This window comes from Protomyctophum parallelum, assembly GCF_964188405.1.
Source record: "Protomyctophum parallelum genome assembly, chromosome: 10".
Classification (NCBI taxonomy): domain Eukaryota; kingdom Metazoa; phylum Chordata; class Actinopteri; order Myctophiformes; family Myctophidae; genus Protomyctophum; species Protomyctophum parallelum.
Genome location: NC_139704.1, coordinates 18,971,073 through 18,997,450, shown reverse-complemented (window position 1 = coordinate 18,997,450; position 26,378 = coordinate 18,971,073). Strand labels below are relative to the sequence as shown.

Below are 26,378 nucleotides of genomic sequence, written 5' to 3'. Positions count from 1 at the left end.
ATCTCTGACTGCTGCTTTCTCTCAAGGGGGGAGCGGACTAGTTTGGGCCATAGAAGTTAAGAGATAAAGTATTGCCACAAGACTGAGATTTTAAGACACTAGTAAATCTTCACGTATCCTCGCTCTTACTTTTTGTTTCAAATGTCCAACTTCGTAGCTACTGATTTGCTACTGTGCTTTACAGTATATATATATATATATATATATACATATATATATATATATACGACCTCCCCTAGCGGTTGATATGCCCCAACTGACCGAGACGAATCCCTTAACGGAGAGAGCAGCTCGCTTCCATCGTTTCCTCACTTCCTTTCCTCCTCTCTCTCTCGGTTTTATGAGCTCCTCTTTGACATCCAGAGTGGGACTTTCTTTTTAACGGAGAAAGTAAATGTACTGTGTGTGTGTGTGTGTCCATAAAAAACATGGTTTAAAAGGGCACCGTCTGTGTTCTCTGTGCAGTGGCATGAGTGAGGGAGGCAGCTCGAAGCATTGTTTTGTGTCTGTATCCGTGACGGAAGGGGAGTCCCGGGGCTGCCCGTCATAGTGAAGGCCTGCTGCGTCCATTAGCGTCGGCACCACTAGCCCCACAGACGGTACCGTGTTGTCCCACAAGGACACAGGACAGGAATACCACTTAACTCCATTTCCCTCTCTCTCGTTTCCTGTCCATCCCTGGTTTCTCTTCCACCGCATTGCTCCTCCTCTCATTGCTCATCCTCTCTCTCTCTCGCTCTCTCTCTCTCACTCTCTCTCTACAATTTACAAATTAGGCATTTAGCAGACACTTTTTTTTAAAAGATAGAGATGGGGGGGGGGGGGAGAGACAAGCAGCAAATATCTCCGGGATCGGGACTCGAACCCGTGGCACGCTGTCAGGCTAGATTACCAGCCTAGTTGCCTGGACCGCTCGGCTGGCCCAGGCCATTTAGCAGAGAGATTTACAGTAAGCGGGAACAATACCAGGTAATACATAGAAATGTTCATCAAGAATCATAAGCAAGCTAAGAACCTAGTATCTGTCAAACTGGGCAGTGACGCTATGAGATACATAGAATACTAACTTATAAATCTAATAAAATGCATTATAAATCTAAATTCTCTCTCTGTACTTTTGTCCCCTCTCTCTAACAGGGCTGGAGAGCGGGGGAGTGACCCTGAAGGAGCCCGCCTCGGAGCAGGACATCGAGAGTTCTGCACCGGTCACGCTGCGTTGCCACATTGACGGACACCCGCGGTGAGTGAGCCCCCTTAGCTCCCTCCCTCACCTCCTCACTCCCTCACTTCCTCCCTCACTCACTTCCTCCCTCCCTCTCTCACTTCTCCCTCCCTCCCTCACTCCCTCCCTCCCTTCCTCCCTGCCGTCACCTAAAGTTCAGAGCGCAAGTGATTAAAGATCGCTCGGAAGAATCACTGTACCGCTGAAAAACTGTACCGTTTCCCATTTTGGCCTTTCTCATGCCCCCTCTCTCATGTGTCCCGCAACCCCCCCCCCCCCCCCCCCCCCCCTCCTCCACCTTAACCCTCATGTCTTCCCCTCTCTCTTTTCTCTCTCTCGGGGTCATCCGTCTTGTCATCACATCGTTTTGTGGGGTTTTTTTCACCTGATCACCTAATCCTTCATTTCCTGGTTGCTTCGTCGCCCCTCAAAATATTAGTTTGGGATTTTTCAATTATAGTTTACTTTTAATTAGTTTTGACTTTTTTTTCTAATTCAGTTACTTTTTAGAGCGGGTTTGCTAGTTTTTATTTTATTTTTATGTTTAGTTTTTATTAGTTTTAGTGTTAGTTTTAGGTTTTTACACAGTAAATATTGTATAATAACAACTCGAAAAATGATATTCAGTTACAGATTAAGCTTATAAATAATTGGAAAAAACGACTTTGTGTGTATGTCTCTGTGTTTATGAGCACGGAAGTACCACGCCAATACCGCTCGATGGCTCTGTTGAGCAGTGTGACACACACACACACACACACACACACACCCCCACACACACACACACACACACACACACACACACACACACACACACACACACACACACACACACACACACACACACACACACACAGAGGCCAGTGAGGAGGGCAGTATAGTACCAGTACAGTACTGCACCACTCACTTCAGACGGGTCATATTTTTTTGTGTTAGTTTTTGTTAACTATAATAACCTCTCTCTCTTCCCCTCTCTCTCCCTCCCTTGGCAGGCCGACGTGCCAGTGGTTTAAGGACGGGACCAAGCTGTCGGAGAAGAGCCACCAGATCAACAACAAGGAGAGAACCCTGAGCTTCCGGAGCGCCAGTCCCGACGACAACGGCGTCTACTACTGCTGTGCCAAGAACGCCGCGGGCCACGTCTGCAGCAACGGCAACTTCACCCTCAACATCATAGGTGGGTGCGTCCGTCGTGCATTGTGTGTGCGCGCTTATGCACATGTGTGTGTTCAGTGTTCAGTTGGGCGGGATTTTTTTTTTTTTTAAATCACACGCGTATGAAGCGAGGGGCGCTCTTATCATCATACATCACCACATTCCGGCCAATCACAATTGGCGTCCTCACTTTTTATCCTCAATTCCGTGCTCAGCCAATCAGCTCATCGCTATGGGGTACACACAATGCTGGGCATAGGACGGGCTAGTGCCCCTCAAAAGGAATGTGCATTTATATAGCGCTTTTATCCAAAGGTGCTTACATTCACCATTCACACACACATTTATACACTGATGACCATTTTCATATCAAGGCCCATTATTTATTGCCATTCTTTGAGCCACGGACCACCATTTGATGAGATTCAGCCTCTCAGTCACTAGACGAAAGAATATTTTGTTGTCGGTTAATATTTTTTTCCACAATTCCATCATGTATTGAAACGTTGACCAAAATAAAAATTCGAGTTGAAGATCTAATAATGGTCCATTTGGTTACCAACTCTCATCATTGGTCATTTAGCTGGTTGAAAACCACTGTATTAGGTGTATGCCTGCTTCATGTCCTTCTGGGACTGCGTGATCAGGCCTCTGCAGTCTGCAATGCATCCCAGATCCCCCACACAGACTGAAATCCTTCCCTGAGTGTTTCACATCCCACGTTGATGCTTTCAAACACTCTCCAGGCTTCAGAGGACCTGCCGTGGTCGGCGCCTGCAGCATCCTCATTCAAAATGAATAAATCAATGCAGATCACCGCTGCCGCATATTAGATTTTCTCCCACTCTGTCTGTATAAATATTTCCCACTTTTTCCACGCCTTGCTATGATTGTTTTTAGATTGTGAGTTTGAGTGTGTGTGGCGGGGGGGGGGGGGGGAGACCCTTATCTGAAAGTATGTTGTTCCAAAGAGTCAAGGACCCCCCAGAGTGAACTATTTGAGTGAAAGAATATATATTCAAAGATTTGCGCCACACATTTTCACGAATTTTCAAAAATAGCAGACAGCGCTCTGAGCTTCTACATCTGCTATTTTTCAACAGCTAAAGTTTTATAATGGTTAAACGCAAATGTTCCAGGTCTTAATGGTTTAAGAGAGAGCGAGAGAGAGAGAATAATGATACTAGCAGAGAGTGTGATATTGTATGGACTGTATACCTACACCACTAACAGAGTGATATTGTATGGACTGTATACCTACGCCACTAACAGAGTGTGATATTGTATGGACTGTATTCCTACGCCACTAACGCAGACACAGCAGCAGTTCCCTCTGGGCCGTTTTATTTTCTTTCGTGCGTGTGTGTGTGCGTGCGCATGCACGTGTGCGTGTGCGTGCTCGCTTTATGCTCAAGACAGAGGGCAGTACGTTAGGTACGGCAGCACATCTGTGAGGGAAATCTGATGCCCCATGCCACTCTAATTAGCCACCTGCAACGCACGCACCCACACACACAGACACACACACACACACACACACACACACACACACACACACACACACACACACACACACACACACACACACACACACACACACACGCACACACACGCACACACACGAGATTCACACCTGAGTGGAGGAAGAAAGAGAGAGGATAATTATTGAGTTTCTAGTTTCCAGTTCCACCCTTTGCGCCTCTATAGGGCTTTAGAGCAGACAGGTTCTAAATGGATGGTCACAGGTCCTTGATAAAGTCTGTCTGGGTGGGCCAGGTGCGCTCTGCTCTGTTCCATTCTTTTTTCTTTTCTTTTTTTTCTTGTAAAGCGCCCTGGACTACATCTGTGCGCACCACTACCGACGACTGTAAAGACGACCATAATGGGGTTTTTTTTTTCATGATACGCAGAGGGAGTGGCAACAGAAGCTAATGCTTTGAGCTAACTGGAGCCAGAGGAAAGCTCAGTCGGAAACTAACGAAATCGGGGCGCTACAAGAGCTCGTTGTACCTGTCAGTTATGACTGAGTCATTCTTGTTTTGTTTTCTTTACTCCATTGACCCGGTAGCGTAAGACATCCCACTGCGTCAGGCTCCCAAACTGCTTCCGCTGTTAAGTTTGAAACACACATGAACCTGGATTAGAGGGTATTTACGTTGCATCGAATCAGCTTTTATATATGATTGTACTCCCCCCCCCCCCCCCCCCCCCCCCCCCTACTCTCCTCTAAGCCTCAGCTTGATAGTCGGGCTGTAGAAATGTGCTAAAAGCTGTGATAAGTCATATACTGATACTGATACCTATACTCCTGCACTAGGGCCTCCCACTTCCCTAGTTCCAGCTCAGACGAGGCCAGGCCGGGTCAGGCCAGGCCAGCTTTAGTCAAAGCTGGGGAGCGGTGTAAACCACTCGTCCCCAAACACTGGGGAGGGACCCAAGGTTGAGTCGCTGACCAATTTTTATGGGTGCCTTTTTATTTTTAGTTTCCTACATTCAAAAAAAAAGTCTATAAACTTTACCCCAAAAAGCTAAAATGTTCATGAATTTCAAAGAAATATCTAAGAAATTCCATTCCCTAAATTAGAAAACAAATGTTAAAGAAGTAATGAAAATAGCTGGAAAAAGTACAAAACTCACTCCATCTTTAAGTCCTTTGCTGTTTGAACGCAAGGTGAGCGAGTCGAGGGGGAGTTTAGCCCATTTAGACCTGAAGGACGCATCTGTGCCACCGTAGCTCTTCCTTCCTTCCACCAACTTAACTTTACAGCCTACAAGCTAACTTTGCAGATCTACAAGCTAACTTTGCAGATCTACAAGCTCATAGCACGGCACTGAGTGCCGCACTATGAGCTTTCTGCTAAAATCGTGAAAACATGGGCAAATCTTTTAATATATTATTCCATCACAGCAAACGTTTATTAACTCATATCTTTGCTTCTGGGGGGGTCCCTGCGGCCGGATACATGTACATATTTATAATTGAGACATTGCCAAAGCATTTCCGGGGGTCCAAAGACGTTGAGAACCCCTGATTTAGAAGACTTTAGTTTTTATCACAGCAGATGAAACGCTGTGAGGGGTCTGTGGTGATAGAGATGATGGCTCCGCTGGGCCTGCTGCTTCTGGTGGAATGCTCTGTTCACTAGCTGACCTTATTAGCAGGGCCCCCCCACGGGCCCACGAGCCGCTGAGGCACACTGCAGCCTACCTGCCACGCTCTACCGTTGCCAGCTTTTAATTAATAAAGCCCAGCATGGGGGGGGGGGGGGGTGTGTGTGTGTGTGTGTGTGTGTGTGTGCGCGCACGCGCTTGTATTAATATTATTTTGTTTTGTATATATAAAATTGTTGTTTATTTTTTTAACCCATTTTTTCCACCCAGTGACAATTGTCTAATGTAATCCTGGGCGCTATACATTTGCTCTGCCAACCAGGGGAGAGCAACGGACTGACCTCATGCTTCCTTCCATGCATGAGGAGTCCAAGCCGCTTCTTTTCACCTGACCGAGGGGTAGTTTTCCCGGGTTGGACGTAGCGCGTGGAAGGAAGTGGAACACGTACCAGTTCCTTTCCCTTCCATCAGGGCGGCGCCCCAGCTAGCCAGGGGGAGGCAGTTTAGAGACCTGTAGGGGGTTGCACCACTAGGCTAAGTTAAAACCTAGCCTAAGTTAAAACTAGGCTAAATTAAAACTTAGCCTAGTTATAGCGTAAATGGCTTTTACGCCGCTATTTAAGCAAGCCTTTTGGCAGCATTAAGTGCTAGGAGGAGTAGAAATAACTATTAACACGTTCCCGTAACAACGTAAATAAAGCTTTAGTCTGGCCGCCCACCGATCCCGTAAATTACGTGATGAGGGTCTTTATATTATTTAATCCATGTTTTGATCCGATCGAGTCGACAGCCAAGTCCCGTTAGCTGAATGAACTGTTCTTTGTTGTGAAGAGACGATTTACTTTCTTAGTGTAGAAACCGATCGTTTTCATTGGACCCGGGAGCTGTGACGTCATTTTATTCGACTATACATTATTTTAAGAACAGTCCGCTACTTACGCTATGCCATAAACAGTCGTGGTGCAACACACTTTAGTAACCCACTAGTTTCAAACTAACTAGTAGTCACTAAGCCTCTAGTAAGGTCTTTACTCCACAACTTAAGACATAACTTACAGTATGTTCTGGTGGTGCAGCCCCCTGCAGGATTTATCCTCCAACAGTTTTATTGCAGTGTTAATGGAAGCTGTCTGGGTACTGTACTAAAGTCCCCACTCCTCTCCTCCCCCTCCCCTCTCCTCCCCCTCCCCTCTCCTCTACTCCCCCTCCACATCAGATAAGAGTTTTCCTCGGCCGGTGGTCACGCCCGAGAACCAGGTGGTGCTGAGGAACGAGGAGGCGGTCTTCCACTGCCAGTTCACGGCGGAGCCCCCGCCCACCCTGGAGTGGTACCATGACAACGAGCTGTTGGTCAACAAGTCCCGGTATGTGTGTGCACCCCCCACCCAGAGCCATATAGCTGAGAGATAGCTGCACCATTGAGGGGTCAGAAAACAGTGCTCCCTCACATGCAGTCCTGTAGTGTGTAGTTTGAAATACATTGTTTTCAACGGGGGCGGCGCAAATATCAGCATTTTAGGCAAGTGTGCAACATGACAACTGTTTTAAAGTATTGTACAGTGACAACTAAAGTCTCTGTAATGTTTATGTTTAAAAAACTATCTAAAATAAAGGAATTTAAGATCATCAGGCTGTTGCCTGAGTCCAGTGCATTCTGCCAACTTCTGGTCCAGGACTTGTCACTCTTCGCCAATAGAAGTCAATGTAGAAGTCTAGAAGAGCCGCCATTGGACTGGCCCCGTGAAGTGAACGCAGTTGTCGTAACTGTCGTATTTCAATGGCTCTGCCCCCACCCGACCAGTGAGTGGTGGGGGCGACGCATTGTGAGCTTGTAGATTGGGTATTTTCAAATGGCCAAAATGTATATAGGGTTGAAGTATTTAATGTATGTTTTGTAATAATAATCAAAACCTACAAAGTAACTAGTATCTAAAGTTGCCAAATAATTGCAGTTGAGTAAAAAGTACAATATTTGCCTCTGAGATGTAGTGGAGTAGAAGTAAAAGTACTGTAAATTGGAAATACTCACGTAAAGTACAAATACCTCAAAATTACAGTGCTTAAGTAAATGTACTTGGTTACTAAGGTATAGGTATGTATAGGTACCATATAGTTTCAACTGTTATTGTTAGCACTCCTTGTTAGCTTCCCATTGTCACACTTAGCTGCTTCTGGGTCCACTGTTAGCTGTTAGCATCCACTGTTGTCTTCCAAAGTCCACAGTTAGCTGTTAGCATCCACTGTTAGCCCTCAAAGTCCACAGTTAACTGGTAGCATCCATAGAGTATATATATCTATAGAGAAGACACCCGAGTTCTCCTCCCATCCACTTGCATTGAGTTGCTCAAAAGCGCATGAGGCGGATTCACTCCTCCTTCCGGGTAGGAACAGAGTGCATTCTGGGACGGATTGCAATGGTGAGTGGCCCCAAACACATGAACGCGCTGCCGTTGAACGCGCACGAGCGTCGTCCGTCGTGAACGTGTACAATGATAGTCAACGGACAGCGTGTTCATGTGTTTGGGGCCAGGCTGCAATACCTTAATTCGGCCACTATGTCAATTTCGCCTCAAGATTTCCTCTGGGTGCCTTCTCTATAAATATATATACTCTAAGGTAGCATCCACTGTTATCTTCCAAAGCCCACAGTTAGTTGTTAGCATACACTTTTAGCCTTCAATGTCCACAGTTAGCTGCTAGCATCCAGTGTTAGCTTCAAGGTCCGTTTTTGGTCCGTTTTTGGTTCAACTGCAGCTGCTAGCTGCTTTTTTTTTTCTCTCTCTCTCTCTCTCTTTCTGCTGAGCTTGTCTTTACATTGTTCTAACTTTTACTTAATTCTTCTCAATTCAAAATGACAAAATAAGTACAAATCTAGGAGCTCATGTAGAACATGTCTCCCTCTCTCTCTCTCTCTCTCTCTCTGTCTTTATCATCTGTTCTCTTGTATGACACTTTCTCCTGCTGTTCTACACCTCCCTCCCTCATCACTCATTACATGTTCTGTTCTCCCACACACACACACACACACACACACACACACACACACACACACACACACACACACACACACACACACACTTTGTTCAACTCATTCTCTCTTCCTTACTCCGGAATGTCAACTCACTTCTCTTCTACCTTCTCATATCTCTCTCTCTCTCTCTCTCTCTCTCTCTCTCTCTCTCCCGTACCTAACTGTGCTGTGTGTGTTGTGTGGCATATATTAATCCTCCCGAATGGTAAAACTCTCTGTGTCTATCTCTCTCTTTCTCCGTTATGTGTTTGCTATCACAGCTCACGCTGAGATGAATTTGAGGGGTAATGTTGCGCGCCGCAGAGGAATGTTATTCCTGGACCAAAGCACCGTTGTTGCTGTTGCACCACGCGGCTATACATCACACGAAAGCGGCCTAGTCTCCCACCCTCCCTATGTCTGTTACTCTGTAGCTCTACCTAGTCTCCCACCCTCCCTATGTCTGTTACTCTGTAGCTCTACCTAGTCTCCCACCCTCCCTATGTCTGTTACTCTGTAGCTCTGCCTAGTCTCCCACCCTCCCTATGTCTGTTACTCTGTAGCTCTGCCTAGTCTCCCACCCTCCCTATGTCTGTTACTCTGTAGCTCTGCCTAGTCTCCCACCCTCCCTATGTCTGTTACTCTGTAGCTCTGCGTGGTTCTTGTACCGCTGAACCACCAAAAAAAACAAGAAAATGACACAGTCATAACTGCCAGGTGCTCTTGTAGTGGTCATTTTCGTTCGTTTCCGACGTTCTTCTGTTGGTTCACTCACTGCGTTTTGTTATGGCTTTCCTCTAACTCCAGTTAGCTCATAGCATTAGCTGCTGTTGCCACTCGCTCCGTGTTGCAGCGTTCAGAGTACGGGCTGTTATGCCGTTCAGACTCCCATTGGCTTAGGAGGCAGCCAAACGTGACTAGGTCGTGTTTAGAGTCGTCTTTGCGGTCATCAGTAGTTGTGCGTGCAAATGTAGGCCAGGCTGCTTCGCACCTGGCAAAATAAACAAAACAAAGCAATGCAAGGCCATCATTCATCAAATGTAGAGGCCCTCATTTGTGGAATTCTCTGGATGCATCACTTAAGTCCTCATTATCCTTGACAATATTCAAGAAACATCTAAAGCAATATCTTATTTCTTCCTTACTGTAGTCTACATGATTTAGTTTTATGAGTTATCTTTTCTTTTGTGTTTTGTTGTATTGTCTATTCTCCTCTTTTGTGCAGTTCTGTTTTTATTTCTTTATTGCACAGCTGCTACTTTAATCTGTTTAATGAATGACCTCTTCCATTAAGGAAAGGATTCCAAATAAGCCAGCTGGCTCCTTCCTTTCCTTGCACAGTATTTTGGTTCATTGATATGTCTATTTTTTTATAACTAGGTGCTAAATAAATAAACTAAACCAAATCATCCGGCCACCATGTTGCACGTAAACACCTCATGCGAGCACAAGAAAATAGGCCATTTGTATAAAGCCTCACCTTTCTTGAATGCAAGCCTGTTCGCTGTGGGGGAGGGCGGGCCAGGGGGGGTCCTCCTACACTACACAGCAAATGATCGGAGAGATTGTGTTCAGTGAGTTAGGGAAGGTGAAGGGAGTGTGTGAACATCAATACCCAGTCGCTTGTGTAATGAGCTTGTCAGACACAGGCGCTGTGTGACCCACCCCTGCCCCCCACAAACCCCCACCCCTGCCCCCCACATTGCAACACTAATGCTGAGTAAGCATCGCTGCTGCCGCGCCAGAATGGATAATAATGTGCGGCGCACACATGGGTACACACACACACACACGCATGCTCATACATACACACACCCACACGCATGCATGCACGCACTGCACACACATACACACACACACACACACTACATTGGCCGCCTGTACGTCCATTCTTACACTCTAGTCTACACTCACAAGCAGTGGTGTAAAGTAACTAATGGCATTTATTTAACAGTTTGACTGCGGATCACGACATTCCCGACTTGTTTTCATTGTTTAATTCGCTGTTTTTGATCACTTTTAAGATAAATGGTTTCCAGTGGACAGTAGGATACGTAGGAACGCTTTGCACGTGCGCGAGTGCGTGCCTGCCCATCTAGCCCTAGCAAGGCCCATCTAGGATTGCATTTCTGGCTGCGACATAATTTACCAAGCATAATTTACTTAGATTACTTTAGGAATACCAGACCGCACTGTTCTGCCGGCTGTACGCCCGGGGCGAGTTGGTAAAGGGGCGAGTTGTTTTGTATTGTACTTAGTTACTGTTCACGGCATCTGGCCTATCTGGCCTCAGTGTAATGGCAATGGACAGTGGTGGAAAAGTACTCACATTTTGTACTTGAGTAAAAGTATCAATACTGCACTATAGAAATACTCTGTTACAAGGTAAAGTTCTTAGTTGCTTTCAACTGGTGAGAGGCTGGTATGTGATACTATGTGTCGTGTTTATTGATCTGGCCTCGGTGTGATGGCAATGGAACACGGCTGCCTGTCTGTGGGGGATTGTTTCTGCTTTGCACCTGTGCACTTCACACACACCCGCCAAGCAAAAACATTCTTTGATGTTGTCTTTAAGGCGCGTTGCTCGATGTGTGAACTTTGGGTGTGCTTTATGCTTCGGTAAAAAAAATAAAAGTGTCTTACAACAATGACACTTTAATTACACTTGCAATGGTCCTTTACGGCTGACATGAAATAGCGGGGTAATACAAAGGTTACCAATGAGGGTAATTAAGGTTCAGTTTCATTTAAAGGAAGGGTAAGTGATTTTCTGTGGTTAGAATAAGTGTTTAAAAGCTCTATATTGTGATAGTTGCGAACGCAGTGAGCACTAACACTAACTATGAGACCCTGCAGATCATGTCTGTGTGTGTGTGTGTGTCTGTGTGTGTGTGTCTGTCTGTCCCGCTGTGACACCACCCGCCCGCCACCAGAGGGCGCAGCTGTAGCACGCACACGCACACACACACACACACACACACACACACACAACCACACACACACACACACACACTGCGTTCGCTTCCCGCGCTTGCGCGTCTTACTTGTACTCAATACTCAATACTCATTGCTAATTTGCTATAGAGCAGTGGTTTTCAACCTGTTTAATTTCAAGGCCCATTATTTATTCGGCTTTTGAGCCATGAACCACCATCTGATGACATTTAGCCTCTCAGACCAAAAACTAAACAATATTTAGTTGTCATTGGATAAGATTTTGTCTACAATTCCATGCTTTTGGCAAACATTTATCAAAATAAATAAATAAATCTTCATTCTCTAATTGTGTAGACTTTTTGCGAACGCAATGAGCACTAACTATGAGACCCTGCAGATCATGTCTGTGTGTGTGTCTGTGTGTCTATCTGTCTGTGTGTCTGTCTGTCCCGCTGTGACACCACCCGCCCGCCACCAGAGGGCGCAGCTGTAGCACACACACACACACACACACACACACAAACAACCACACACACACACAGTAGAAAACTTACAGAAATTACTAACTAAAAAGGAAAAAAAAGTACGTAATTTATTCTTATTGTTGTTATTGCAATTTACGAGCTGCGCGTCTTACTTGTAGTAGACTTGTGTAGAATTGTGTAGATTAAGATGTTTAACAATAATGTAACTCTTGAGAGAGTTTCATTTTACTCTTTCAACAGTTAAAGATCTATAAGGGTCTATTTGGTTATCAACTCTCCATCATTTAGCTGGGGACCACCTGGAACCCTCAAGGACCACTGGTGGTCCCTGGACCACTGGTTGATAACCACTGCTGTAGAGTGTTTGATCAGTAAGATGTCTCTCCAGCTTTTTATTAAACAGAAAATAAAATGCATTTTCAGAAACTGAAACCGGGATACTAATTTTATCCAATCATGATGGAGAACGCAGTCAGGATACAGATGAATGTAGCAGAGCCTTTCCAGTGAGCCAATAGGCACAATGCAATAGCAGCACCCTGACTCTGTTTGACCAGAATGGAATTGTACAGAACTTTGATTGGCATCATTGGTAACGCCTGTATTTACCCTTACTATTTCATGTAAAAATGGCTGCTGTGAAAAAGGTCTATTGTTTTGGCTATAAGCGAGGGGGGGGGGGGGGGGAAACATAACACACCTATCAGTGAGAGTTGTATGTCATAAGCAAAATTGATAAAACAAACCAAGCTTAAAGGATTCCTCTAGCTGTCAAAGCTACTTTTGCTGTGGTTAATTAAAGTACCGACGTCACTCATCGCTATGCCATGTGGTTGCTTTAGACTCCTGAGCCAACTAACGTTCCATAGAACAGTTAGCCATTGGTGGGTTGGAAACCTGCACGCACGCATGCACACACACACACACACACACACACTACCAAAGCTCGTTACCCCCCTGCTGCGGTACACAGACAGAAGGGATACCACAGAAATATTCTCTTTCCTCAGGGCTTCCATGGCAGCACCAAACCGGGACCTTCATAAATCCCCTTGTTATTTTGGCCGACTCTGCTTAAGAAACACTGCGTTCCCAAAATTCAGCATCCAGCAGTTGCCTGCCTAGTTTAGCTTTACTTATTCCTCTTGAGAGTCTGACCTCCATATTAATTTAGCCCATAGCGGGAACTACAGACGTGAAAATAATGAGTCTCTGGGTCATGACAGGCTGTTGATCTGCCCTGTCAGTCGTGTTGGGGCCTAGAGTTGTTGTTGGTGGATGGTGAGGCTGTCATCCTGTCTTAACCCATTTTTGGCGGGAACCCCTTTTGGTGTTTCAAGCATTATGTTATACTTTAGCTATTGGAAAATAGCAGATCTACTAGCTCATGCTACGAGCTTGTAGGTCTGCTATTTTTGAAAAATCGTGAAAATGTGGCACAAATCTTTGAATATATGTTTCAGAGCGAACATTTTTAACTGAAATATTTGCTTATGGGGGGTCCCTGCCTGGAACTACATATTTTGAGATGGGGGTCCGTGGCCCAATAGAGATAATTCTGGGGGTCCTTGACATGAAAAAGGTTGAGCACCACTGACATAGAAAAAGGATTTAAAAGCCTTATTTTTTTAGAATCGGCCTCAGTCCAAAATGGGTTAAAGGCCAGACCTTAATTACTTCTGCTTTCTTTAGTATGCAGCCTGCCAGGAGCTAGCTACCGCACTGGGCTTAGTAAAGCAACGGCCCCCATGAACTTAAAGATGGAGTGCTGTTCTGTTTTCTATGGAGTTAACATTACTCTAATAGACCCCCAGGGGGTGGTTAGAATATTCAAATGTCTTCCCTGTGTATTTTTGGTTTCTTCCTGAATGCCTTTTGAGTCAAAGGCCCCAATCGAAATACACTATAGTGACGTCACAATATCATCCCCTCCCCCTTTATCATACAACAACAGCTGTGCGCACGGCTTCAGTTCACCACCCACCTGAAAACCAGGCATACTTAATGAACTGGTCAGTGTGGCCACATAAAACATTATTATTATTTATTTTTTTAATATATTTTTTATCCCACGATTTTGTAACCCATTTTTCACCCCTGTGTCAATCATCTAATGTGATCCTGGGCTCTACACACCCTCCACCAACCTAGTCCCCATATATGGGGCACAAGGGGAGAGCAACGGACTTGAACTCATGCTTCCTTCATGCCTGAGTGACCAAGTTGCTCCTTTACACCTGACAGGGGGGAGTTTCCCTGGTTGGACGTAGTGCGTGGAAGGAACACGTTATTCCAACCAGTTCCTTTCCCCCCGGCTGGCCAGGGGGAGGCAGTTTAGTGACCAGGATTTCAGCATGTTTTTTGTGAGGGTACCTACCCTCACAAAACATTATTTTAATGCTTTCTGTACACTTTATTTGAAAATAAATCTTTCTCCTAGTATAATCATAGTACCTGATGATCATGTTTTATGGGAAGCGAAGGCCTGAGTCATCATCAGACCATTTTGTAGCATGTCTTACAATTTACAACAATTTGAAGTATGACATTGTTCACATGTAACAAACCATAACATAATCGTATCGGAGAAATATTATATTTGCATGTGCAATTATGAAGTGTAATTTGGGCTTTAGTCTGCCTGAACCAGATGGCTTATGTTTACAGAACCAGGATGATTAAGATGGTGCCACATAAGGGGCACCACAAAATTATTATACATTTTGTTTTTCCCAGACCGTTATTAGTTTTAGGATGTGTACATAAAACCTATCCATCTGCCATGCTAAATAGGTAAAATAAAACTAGATGGTTTATAAATCACCCAAATGTGGCAGTGTGAATGTATCTGTTTTTGTAGGCAGCATCCACACTGTTAATGAGCTAAAGGACCATGCTGATGGGCTGGCATGTTTAGCCCATTGACTTCACATTACTGCACAACATTTTCCAAAGCATGCCATATGGTTTGGTTGATTTCTGAGGAAGCCATTGGATTGCTTTCAGTACGGAATGAAAATCTACTTGCAGAGACTTGAAACTTGTTTGAGATGGCTTATCCCATACTCTAAACATCAGTGTGTGGTTTATCCTTTATCAAAGTATTGTTGTCGTTTCATTTTAATGCATTTCACAGCTCAGATTGATTCGGCAAGCCTTGCCAAAATAGTGTTAGTGTCTGGAGATCAGATTGATTTACAAACCTACAAACTGGCCAAGGATGTTTGGCCAACAACATTGACTCAATTATTCAGTTAAGTTTTAATGACAATGCTGGATGAAATGTAAACAAGCATGAAAACATAATTAACCCATAAATAGTTCACATACAGTAATTATGTGCATGTGTGATACATGTGTGCATGTGTGATACATGGCTGAATTGACAATCAAATGGAACCACATGGACGAGTCGAGTAGGTCCATTTGGTTCCATTTGTTCAGTCTCAGAGTTAAGGGGGTCCTAGCAAATAAAACATGTTGTGAACCACTAGTACTAGTAGTATACTTCTAATATGACATAGTGTTATAGTAAATAAGTGTCATACATATTCTGAAAGAAAATCTGGGGACAATACGACATTCAGTAATTGGGTCTTATGATCAAAATAAGAACATTATTAATGGTGCGTAAAAAAGAAAATCTAAAACTAAAACCAAGTAGTCTTTGCCACGGACACATGGATGACCCTGTTGGTTCCTCAGTGAGCGTTTTGAGTAACTCTGTCTGTTCTCCTGTCCCCGACAGAGTGGTGCTGTACTGTAACTCTGTCTGTTCTCCTGTCCCCCACAGAGTGGTGCTGTACTGTAACTCTGTCTGTTCTCCTGTCCCCCACAGAGTGGTGCTGTACTGTACCTCTGTCTGTTCTCCTGTCCCCCACAGAGTGGTGCTGTGCTGTAACTCTGTCTGTTCTCCTGTCCCCCACAGAGTGGTGCTGTACTGTAACTCTGTCTGTTCTCCTGTCCCCCACAGAGTGGTGCTGTACTGTACCTCTGTCTGTTCTCCTGTCCCCCACAGAGTGGTGCTGTGCTGTAACTCTGTCTGTTCTCCTGTCCCCCACAGAGTGGTGCTGTACTGTAACTCTGTCTGTTCTCCTGTCCCCCACAGAGTGGTGCTGTACTGTAACTCTGTCTGTTCTCCTGTCCCCCACAGAGTGGTGCTGTGCTGTAACTCTGTCTGTTCTCCTGTCCCCCACAGAGTGGTGCTGTACTGTAACTCTGTCTGTTCTCCTGTCCCCCACAGAGTGGTGCTGTACTGTAACTCTGTCTGTTCTCCTGTCCCCCACAGAGTGGTGCTGTACTGTACCTCTGTCTGTTCTCCTGTCCCCCACAGAGTGGTGCTGTACTGTAACTCTGTCTGTTCTCCTGTCCCCCACAGAGTGGTGCTGTACTGTAACTCTGTCTGTTCTCCTGTCCCCCACAGAGTGGTGCTGTACTGTACCTCTGTCTGTTCTCCTGTCCCCCACAGAGTGGTGCTGTACTGTAACTCTGTCTGTTCTCCTGTCCCCCACAGAGTGGTGCTGTACTGTACCTCTGTCTGTTCTCCTGTCCCCCACAGAGTGGTGCTGTACTGTAACTCTGTCTGTTCTCCTGTCCCCACAGAGTGGTGCTGTACTGTAACTCTGTCTGTTCTCCTGTCCCCCACAGAGTGGTGCTGTACTGTACCTCTGTCTGTTCTCCTGTCCCCCACAGAGTGGTGCTGTACTGTAACTCTGTCTGTTCTCCTGTCCCCACAGAGTGGTGCTGTACTGTACCTCTGTCTGTTCTCCTGTCCCCCACAGAGTGGTGCTGTACTGTAACTCTGTCTGTTCTCCTGTCCCCCACAGAGTGGTGCTGTACTGTAACTGTCTGTTCTCCTGTCCCCCACAGAGTGGTGCTGTACTCCAACGGAACGCTGCACATCACCCAGGTCAAGCCCAGAAACACGGGGGTCTACAAGTGTGTGGGCCGCGGTCCCAGAGGTCCTGATGTCACTCTGGAGGCTTCCATTATCATAGCAGGTGAACACACACACACACACACACACACACACACACACACACACACACACACACACACACACACACAGAGTTATTGAACTGGCGACAGATAAATGGCTTGCCTCACTGGAACCTGAGTTTAAGAGGGTAATGGGTTAATGTCAGCCCCTCACAGCTCCACTGCCCTCCTCTCAGTCTTTTGCTAAAGCCCAGAGCACACCAATGGGTCGAGAGAGACGCAAAAGAACGTCGGCGCATGGTTGTGCTTGTCGACCCAAGTGATTGAATTGGTTCAATTCAATGGTCAACTACATCTGCATGTGTCTACTCGCAACCGTTTGGTTGCAAGGAGTTGCATGGCGACCCATTGGTGTGGTTTGGGCTAGATCTGGCCTGTGATAATCACATTGCACCTTACTGTGACGTCCGCCCAGCTGTATCCTCCACAGAGAGCAGACTTTGAGCCCCCTCCACTCTCCTCATCCACTCTCCCCTTTTCCTCTGTTAGCCATTTCCTCCTCTGTTCACTCAACAGCTGTTTGCGGCTACCAGCTGCTCTTTTATTAGAATGTGTTGACATTGGACGCGTTAGCCAAACAAATCACAGTGTTCAGGTGCAGGTTGCAAAGAAAGTCAACACAATAGTGATGTAATTACCTACCAGTGTTGGGCAATATTACTCAAGAGAGTAATGTTATTACATATTACTCCTTACAAAAGTAATAATATATTACTTATTACTTTGAATCAAGAGTAATATTACTCTACATATTATATTACATAACACTTTTGCCCCCTCCACCCAAAGAAAACGGATGTACAACACAATATGTTTAACCAGCCTCTTTTAGAACTGAATACATTTGTTTTGCATAATAATAATAATAGTAAGAGTCACCAATCAGCCAAAAAGGCTATAAAATAAAGCAGAAATCTCTCTTGACCTTTTAAATTAAATGTATGAAAACATTTCATTCAAATCCTGAGTAATATAACTTTTTGGCAGAGTAACACCTGGCTTACACTAATCGTTACTGGGTAAAGTAACATTACAGTAATATTACTGCCCACCACTAATTACCTATCACATTTTCATTAAATCAGCGAAAGTGTAAAAAAAGTAAAAAAACAGTGCCACACTCTAATTTTAGCTAAGGTTCATGCCAAGGTTCGTAGTTGGTATTGCTTTGGCTTGGATCTGTGGCTCTGCGCACTCACACACGCGCATGCAGACGCACCATGCACACACGCATGCACACACAAAGCATGCACGTTATAATACTGTATGCATCATACACATCATGTTGTGTTAACTGTACATGATTATATGTTGCTGAAACATCCAGTTAAACGCGCATCAACAAGCTAATTATCTGCAAATCAAACACGAGTATCTACACTCGAGTGCCTTTCTTTCCCCTTTCCCAAAGACAAACAAAAGCTACTTTGTGAAGGTCACGGTTTTCTCATCTCTCTGTCTCTCAATTTAACAACCGAGGGAGCATCTGAAAATGCATGTACGTGCATGTTTTTATAATATTTTGAATAAGCTTAGGATAGGTATTTCAGCTCTCGGTGTACATGGTGTCCTCCAAACAGCTTGTTTCGTTCTGCTGAAGTCCCCCCATTTCCCCAAGGCTTGGGATTAACGTGGTACAACTGTATCCTGCCGTTTTAACCCACTGAGCTAGGGGATCTCTTCAAATACCTTAATTCACTTAATCTGTTGTTAATCCCCCCCAGGCATTATCAGGGGGGAGGGATTGTGTCACTGTAGAGTTTCGTGCTTTTTAAACAGTCTAAGCCGTTTCTCTGTTGGCCTTCCAAGATCCAGCTCTTTCTCTCTTCTTTCATCCGCTGAAAAATGCCTACTTTTCTGGGATTAATTGATTTGGATCTCGGGCTCATAAAAAGGTCATCGACCTTGTTTCAGAGGCACGTTGGCCAGTAAAGCCTTAATGGCTTCCATTTGTGAGCCACACACACGCGCGCGCACACACACACACACACACACACACACACACACACACACACACACACACACACACACACACACACACACACATTATTGTACTATACTGTAGTATAGTAGAAATCCTAAGGTCCTACTCCTTACACACCGGAGGCTTTATTCAAAGTGTTGTTAGTCACCCCACTCAGGCCTTGGCTTAATGCCCACGTCTCCCACTTATATACTGAAACGCTGCCATTTGTGTGTATGGGGGGAAAGAACATGTGTGAATAATTACTTTTGTCAAATAAGAAAAGTAACTCCATTATTGCTCGCTAGGTGGTAGCATGAGCACACCAAACCTGTGCCACCCGTCCCCTCTCACTCTACGACCCTTGGTTCATGTGGGGGCTGTTGTTGTTGTGAGCACATTGATCGTTAGCCGTAAGCCCATACCCCTTATCTCTCGTCATAAACAGTTACATGTCCTTAGCGATGTGATGTGACAGCTCACCATGGACAGTGCTCGAAGCTTTAGAGCACTGTCTGATATGCATTTCCCCCGGATCCGATATTTTTCCGACCAATCGCAACACAGAGAATGTAAACTGATTTGTAAAGCATCAACGTGATGTCCTTGAACGGTACTTCCGCCAAAATCCCCCAAATAATGATAGTGTGTCTTCGGTACACATCAAGAGTCTTTACTCTAACAAGCCACCAGGAGGAATGAACTCTAAGGATGCTTACGGTTACTCATGGAATCCTAAATTGTGACGCTTCATTTCCTTGGAAGGCATGCTTTTTTATGATTAGCAGATGTAAAGAAGCCAAACTCGATTTTAAATTGTTAAATACCCCCTAAATGCCATTGTTTATCCTTCCAACTTTTTTCTATTGTCTATCTCACTTTCTACCTATTCGCACGTTCTTTCTTTTTATCCCCCTGTCTCTCTCACTCGTTTCCTTCTCTCTCTCTCACTCTCCTACCCATGGATTAAAGTTTTCAGTCGCCAAGACTGATTTCACGTCATTTGGATTCCGTGTCTTCCGTAAAGGCGTGCTTCGCTACCGAAAATAGCCGATCTACAAGCTCGACGCTGCAACGTTTTGTGAGCTTGTAGGTTGGCTATTTTCGGTCATTAGTTATTTTAAGATAATCAAACCAGCAATAGAATACAAGTTTAGAAGCACTTTCCAAAAACACGAATGGTCTCGGAAATGTCACAATTTCTTCGGGCTGGTTCAGCCCTAAAACATTATCACTACATTTTTCAGTCTTGGAGATTTACAATTTTTGCTTTATTCCATGCCTACCTACCCACAGAGATAGACGACATGGTGGCCAAGCTGTCCAAGGTGTTCACGGCGGACACGCTGCAGCGCGTGCCGTGTCGCGCGCCGCGCGGCCAGCCCCGTCCCGAGGTGTGGTGGGAGAGGGCCGGCCAGCGCGTCCCGTCCGAGGGCCGGGTCCACCAGGAGGGCCTGGAGCTGGTCTTCAGCCCCACCGAGGAGGGCGACTCGGGGGTCTACACCTGCGTGGCCGAGAACAAGGCCGGACGCCGGACCCAGGAGGTGACGTTCACCATCGCCAGTGAGTGACACACGTGCACACACACACACACAGGACACACCCAGAAGGAAGGGATTATTCGGACAGTGGTGGAAAAAAAGTACTGAAATGTTTTACTTAAGTAAAAGTATCAATACTGCAATGTGGAAATACCCCATTGCAAGTAAAAGTCCAGAATTCAAAATTGACTTGGGTGAAAGTACAAAAGTACAGAGTACTCATCATGCGGAATGACCCGTAAGTTTTCAAATGTATAAAAATCTTTTGAAAACTGCCAAAATGTACAAAGTAACTAGTAACTACAGTTTTCAAATAAGTACAGTACAGTACAGTACAGTACAGTACAGTACAGTACAGTACAGTACAGTACAGTACAGTACAGTACAAGTAAAAATACAGAAAATGTTACATACTCAAGTAATGTACAAATATGTCAAAATTTTACACAAGTACAGTAATTAAGTAAATGCAGTTAGTTACTTTGGACCACTGATTTCGGTTTAGTGGTGCACGCAAGTGTCTTTGTGTTTCATAAACACACACATTGAAACTCAAAAGCTACCACTGCACATGGTAAATCATTAAAATCATTAAAACGTTAAAATCATATTGAATCTGCAAAGATTTTGAGCAACTTCTGTGGCATACAGACTAGAGTCTGTGCTTTAAATACCCATAGTCCCCATTTAAAAGCCCTGTCGCCTCACATCTGTTAGACGTTTTAATCAGTCACTACCTATTATATTGACACAGGGGAAAATGCAACACCATATGCAAAAACTTAGCACTCCAAAACAAAGACAAGGATCTTTATTGTTACTTGTTTTGGGTGGTAGCTTCTCCCTGCTTAGAGCCATTGCCAAGTTTAAATCTTTTCCTCTCTTCTTAGGACACGGAGATTGTTTGCATGCCTCCATTTCCTCCCGTATTGATTTCTGTAATTGCCTTTGCATGGGAGTCAGCCATCTCTATCTCAGCTGCAGTTGCTCTGCTCCTAACTGGCCCGAGGAGGAGGAAAATAATTTGACTCTACTGGCCTCTTTTCACTGCTTACCTGTTTTAATACAGAAGTAGTTTAAAGTTTTGGCTCTCCCAGGGAGAGCTCACTTCCGCGGTGCGGGGCTTAGGAGGCAGCCAATCGTGACTAGGTCACTACTACGTGATTGGCTACAGGAGTTTCAGACTATACCATTGGCTTAGGTGGCAGTCAATCATGACTAGTTCGCTATTAAAAAATGGGCCTGTTATATGTTAGGTTTCACCTGACAAAAACCTCACACCAATGTGAAGTGAGCGGTGGCTTTGGAGTCAAGCACAGTTGTTGACTTAATAGGGTATAACGCAAAAACATACATACCGTACTCAGACATACGGACATACATATGGACACCCATAGCTGTGCATAGGAGAAAAAAACGTCTTGGTTTAACATGTTAACTACCTATATTGTACCTTTTGACCACTTAGATCCACTACTAACCAGTTACTTCTGTCTACTCCACAGCCCCAAGGCTTTGAAATAAGTTACCCCTTTGCATTCCGTCTTCGTTCCCCTTCCATCATCGTTGACACTTTTAATCCCATCCTAAACACTTCAACCCTCTAGCCTTACTGAAACGGACTTGAGTTTCAACTGTACTCGGTCTCGGATCACTTTCTTTTCATCGACATTCAACATTAAATTCTCAAAGTTTCTCTTCGGCAAAAATATCCATTTGTGACTCGTTTTGATCTGGCAAGATCTGCTGTTTTTGCTTTTAAATTGAATTCTTTTTCATTTTATCTGTAACTGTTGGATATTTTTGAGTGGTGCAACCACTCCAAGGAACAGCAATGTCCGTGTGTCTGTGTCTATGTGACCCGTGTGTCTGTGTTCACCTATCTATCTATGTGACGTTAATGAGCACCAGTATAATGAGTACCAGTAGGGGCACTGTTTTCCAGAAACCGAGAGAGAGAGAGACAGTGCTTTTAACTTGTATTTATTGTATAGCACTCTGGTCAACACTTAAAAAATGTACTTTATAAATAACACTGACTGTGTGTGTGTGTGTGTGTGTGTGTGTGTGTGTGTGTGTGTGTGTGTGTGTGTGTGTGTGTGTGTGTGTGTGTGTGTGTGTGTGTGTGTGTGTGTGTGTGTGTGTGTGTGTGTGTGTGTGTGTGTGTGTGTGTGTGTGTGTGTGTGTGTGTGTGTGTGTGTGTGTGTGTGTGCACGCGTCCCCACACAGCGTCCCCAGTGTGGGTGATGAAGCCCATGGACAGCCAGCTAGAAGAGGGTAAACCAGGCTACCTTCACTGCCACGCTCAGGCTAACCCCGAACCTGAGGTCACCTGGTTCAGGAATAACATCATGATCACGCCAGAGGTCAGCCCCCCACACACACACACACACACCTTATAGCACTGATTAATTTTTGTGTCCCTTAATTTTTTCTTTTCTACATTTTGTTTTTAATTATCATTCATTAAAACATCATCTAAAAACATTCCCAAAAAAATTAAAGTTTTCATGAATTAAGAATTATGTTTTTTTTTCAGTAATTTCATGAAGAAATAAAATAAAAATGAAAGGGAATTCCATAAATTAGAAAACACAAGTAGTAGTGAAAATAGCCGATCTGCAAGCTCACAACGTTGTGCGCTAGTAGATCTACTATTTTCACTAGTTTTGGTCCTGGGCGAATGTCTCATTTCTATTTAAAGCTGAAAGGTTTGGGAGTTTGCGAGTCTGAAAAGTTTCCCTTATCTCTTATTTCTCCCTCTCTCTCTTTCCGTTGCCTGGAACCAGGACTCTCGTTTTAAGCTCTTCCCCAACGGCACCCTGCGCATCAACAACGTGGAGGTGTATGACGGACAGGTGTACGGCTGTGAGACCAAGACCGAGGGTGGCCGACTATCCGGACAGGCCAGAGTCGCGGTCCTCGGTAAGGCCTGGAGGTTTAACATGCAAATCAATCGTCAGGTTGCATGTGATTTAACCCATTTAGACCTGAGGTCGATTCTACAAATGCCTTCTAAATCCTGATAGGTTTCTGAAAAACCTATGTTTCTATGTCAGTGGTTCTCAAGGTTTTTCATGTCAAGCACCCCAAAAATTATATATGAATTTGGCCGCCGACGCCCATCTGAAAATATTGTTCTATTGTTCTAGGGACCCCCCAGAAGCAAAGATTTGAGTTAAACGTGCGCTCTGAAATAATATATATATTCAAAGATTTGCGCCACATTTTCACGATTTAAAAGAAATGACAGATCTACAAGCTCGTAGCAAGGCACTCGGTGCCGCGCTATGAGTTCTCGAAAACACACTGAGGGATGGGACCCTCTTTTCAGCGGTGTCGAGATTACAACCACAAAACACTTGAGTAAAAGTACTCATTGTGCACAATGCCTCACAAGTCACAATGAGTCGCATCCAACAGATGAATAAAATAAATTAATAAAAGAACATTCCATCACATAATTAATCAACATCAATTAAAACGGGTACAATTGAGACGGACCAAAGTTGATATGTCCGACTGAAAGCGACCCAGGGAAGCAAGAGAGCTGTACTCGAGTGAAGTCTGTAAAGGTGTTCCCACTTGGAGTGTGCGTGGCTGTGGCACAGCACTTGAAAGCACTTTTTTCCAAACTTAGCAGAGGCATGCGTGGTGTCGAGCATCATGCGTGGTGTCTGTCGAGCATCACATGGTCCTTTGTGTATGCGTGGTGTCGAGCATCAAATGGTCCTTTGTGTAGTTGGAATAACCACACACTGCAGTAGACTCCTGCATGATAAATGATTAGGGGTGAAACGATAATGTAACTGCATCGAAAAATCTATTTTGATTTCAAGAAAAAAATCGATTCTTGGAATCGGTATAAATATGAATCGTCAACCATGTATCGTGATGCGTATCGTATCGCTGTTAAAATCGAGCGTTACACCCCTATAAATGATTTAACCCAAAAAGTGTATGAATTAGTGACTGAGGAGTTGAACCGTTTATGCATGTCTTCCACACATGTCTATTCCCCAATCCCCAGGACAGAGAAGTTCTTTGTTTTGTCTCTTTTGGGACACCCACCGAGGCATTAAATCATTGCCATGCAGGTGGCCTTATCAGATCCTTAATGTGAACACTATCTACACTGCTCTACACTGCTCTACACTATGCAATCTGCCGTGATGGATGATGGGCTGACATGACACTTATTTTGTCTGGCCAATCTCCATTGTTTATATGATCAGAGTTCCTGATAGGCCGCCGTTGCTTCTTGACTCGGATACTACGTGCGCGCACACGATCCGCAAGTCTCCCAAAATGTGTCTGAGCACGACTCCAGTGAGCACAGAGAGAGTGTCACTCATTTGTGTACTGTAGTGCGAGGAGTGCACAAGATGGTGGTAACCCCGCCACCCCCACCTCTCCTGTGTTTGCTGTGTTGTTAATTCATTGTGTGTGTGTGTGTGTGTGTGTGTGTGTGTGTGTGTGTGTGTGTGTGTGTGTGTGTGTGTGTGTGTGTGTGTGTGTGTGTGTGTGTGTGTGTGTGTGTGTGTGTGTGTGTGTGTTTACAGAGAAGCTAAAGTTCACTCCGACCCCCCAGCCGGCACAGTGTCTGGAGCTGGATAAAGAGATCAACATCCAGTGCTCGGCTACAGGCAGAGAGAGGCCTACCATCCGCTGGACCAAAGCAGGTGTGTGTGCTTCTACTGAAACTATAGTAAAATACGCACATCACTTCGTGGAGGTGCTGGGTTCAAAAAGTAACATATGAAAAGAGAAGGGAACCAAGGCTCTTCATCTGGTCAAACCCTGGTCAGTTTGACCAGATGAAGAGCCTTGGCTCGAAACGTCGTCAATAAATGTATCTTTTGGAGCATATGAGTGTGCAGGTTCCCTTCTCTTTTCGTGTGTGCTTCTACTTCCACCTCTCTGATAGAGCGTCGCAGTCCCGCCCCCTTTCATGACAACGACAGGCCCAGGAAATAATTAGAAAGACGGAAAAAAGGGCACTTTCATTTTTCTTCTTTGTAATTATTTGTTCTGCCCAAATATTGTGTTTGTCATGATTTGTCACGATTCGAGTAGGGTTAGTTCAGGGGTGTCAAACTCAACTTGGGGTGAGGGCCACATTGGTCAAAAGGTCACTTGATGGGGGCCACAACCAGTTGCGGACGCACGCTCGATGTCTCAGTCAGTCACTGCTATAATATCTATCTATCTATCTATCTATCTATCTATCTATCTATCTATCTATGTATGCTCAGACCCAGCCGGCCAGCTAGCAAGCCACACACATAGTGCTCAGAGCCTCAGACCCAGCCAGCCAGCCAGCCAGCCACACACATAGTGCTCAGACCCAACCAGCCAACAAGCCACACACATAGTGCTCAGACCCAGCCAGCCACACACATAGTGCTCAGACCCAACCAGCCAACAAGCCACACACATAGTGCTCAGACCCAGCCAGCCACACACATAGCTCCGTAAGGGACTCAAAAAATCTTCAAAAAACTGAAGAGGCTACTGGAGATTGGAGAACCTGATTTGGACATGATCTGATGCAGGACAATATTATGTCACTATGACAGAAAGAGAAGATGGGTCTGGCCACATTCATTCACCCCATAATCTCAGTGGAAATTGGGGAATATGTTGACAATAGTCGACAGCTCTGCCGATTAATAATCGATTCATTGAACCCACCCCCCATATTAATCAATATCAGATTAAACTTATAAGATTTTATATTATGCACATGCCATGGTCACATAACCATTATATGTTGAGTGCATGCTTTTTTTATGTTGTTTATTAATTTTTAGTTTTTTTTACAAATATAGAAGTAAATTGAGGAATAAAAATATGTTGAGTGCATGCTTTGATGGTTACAGTTTTATAATCAGTTTTGAAGATGAGTAAACCTTTGTGGAGATCTTCTCAGTTCTCATTGTATGCTAGTTACTGC

At 44.7% G+C, this 26,378-nt stretch overlaps 2 protein-coding genes across 2 annotated transcripts in view; both read left to right on the top strand.

The window, feature by feature from the left end:
* The window catches only part of fbln7 (fibulin 7), a 249,864-nt gene that overhangs the window by 148,898 nt on the left and 74,588 nt on the right, over positions 1 to 26,378 (top strand). The gene's annotated exons all lie outside the window — the stretch shown is intronic.
* Positions 1 to 26,378, top strand: part of ptk7b (protein tyrosine kinase 7b) — a 120,923-nt gene that overhangs the window by 70,662 nt on the left and 23,883 nt on the right. The window contains exons 3-10 of the mRNA XM_083775386.1: positions 1,138 to 1,240; positions 2,215 to 2,399; positions 6,705 to 6,852; positions 16,790 to 16,920; positions 20,178 to 20,444; positions 22,652 to 22,788; positions 23,212 to 23,347; positions 24,985 to 25,104. Of these exons, the coding sequence (XP_083631512.1) occupies positions 1,138 to 1,240; positions 2,215 to 2,399; positions 6,705 to 6,852; positions 16,790 to 16,920; positions 20,178 to 20,444; positions 22,652 to 22,788; positions 23,212 to 23,347; positions 24,985 to 25,104 (1,227 nt within the window). The remainder of the gene's footprint in view (positions 1 to 1,137; positions 1,241 to 2,214; positions 2,400 to 6,704; positions 6,853 to 16,789; positions 16,921 to 20,177; positions 20,445 to 22,651; positions 22,789 to 23,211; positions 23,348 to 24,984; positions 25,105 to 26,378) is intronic.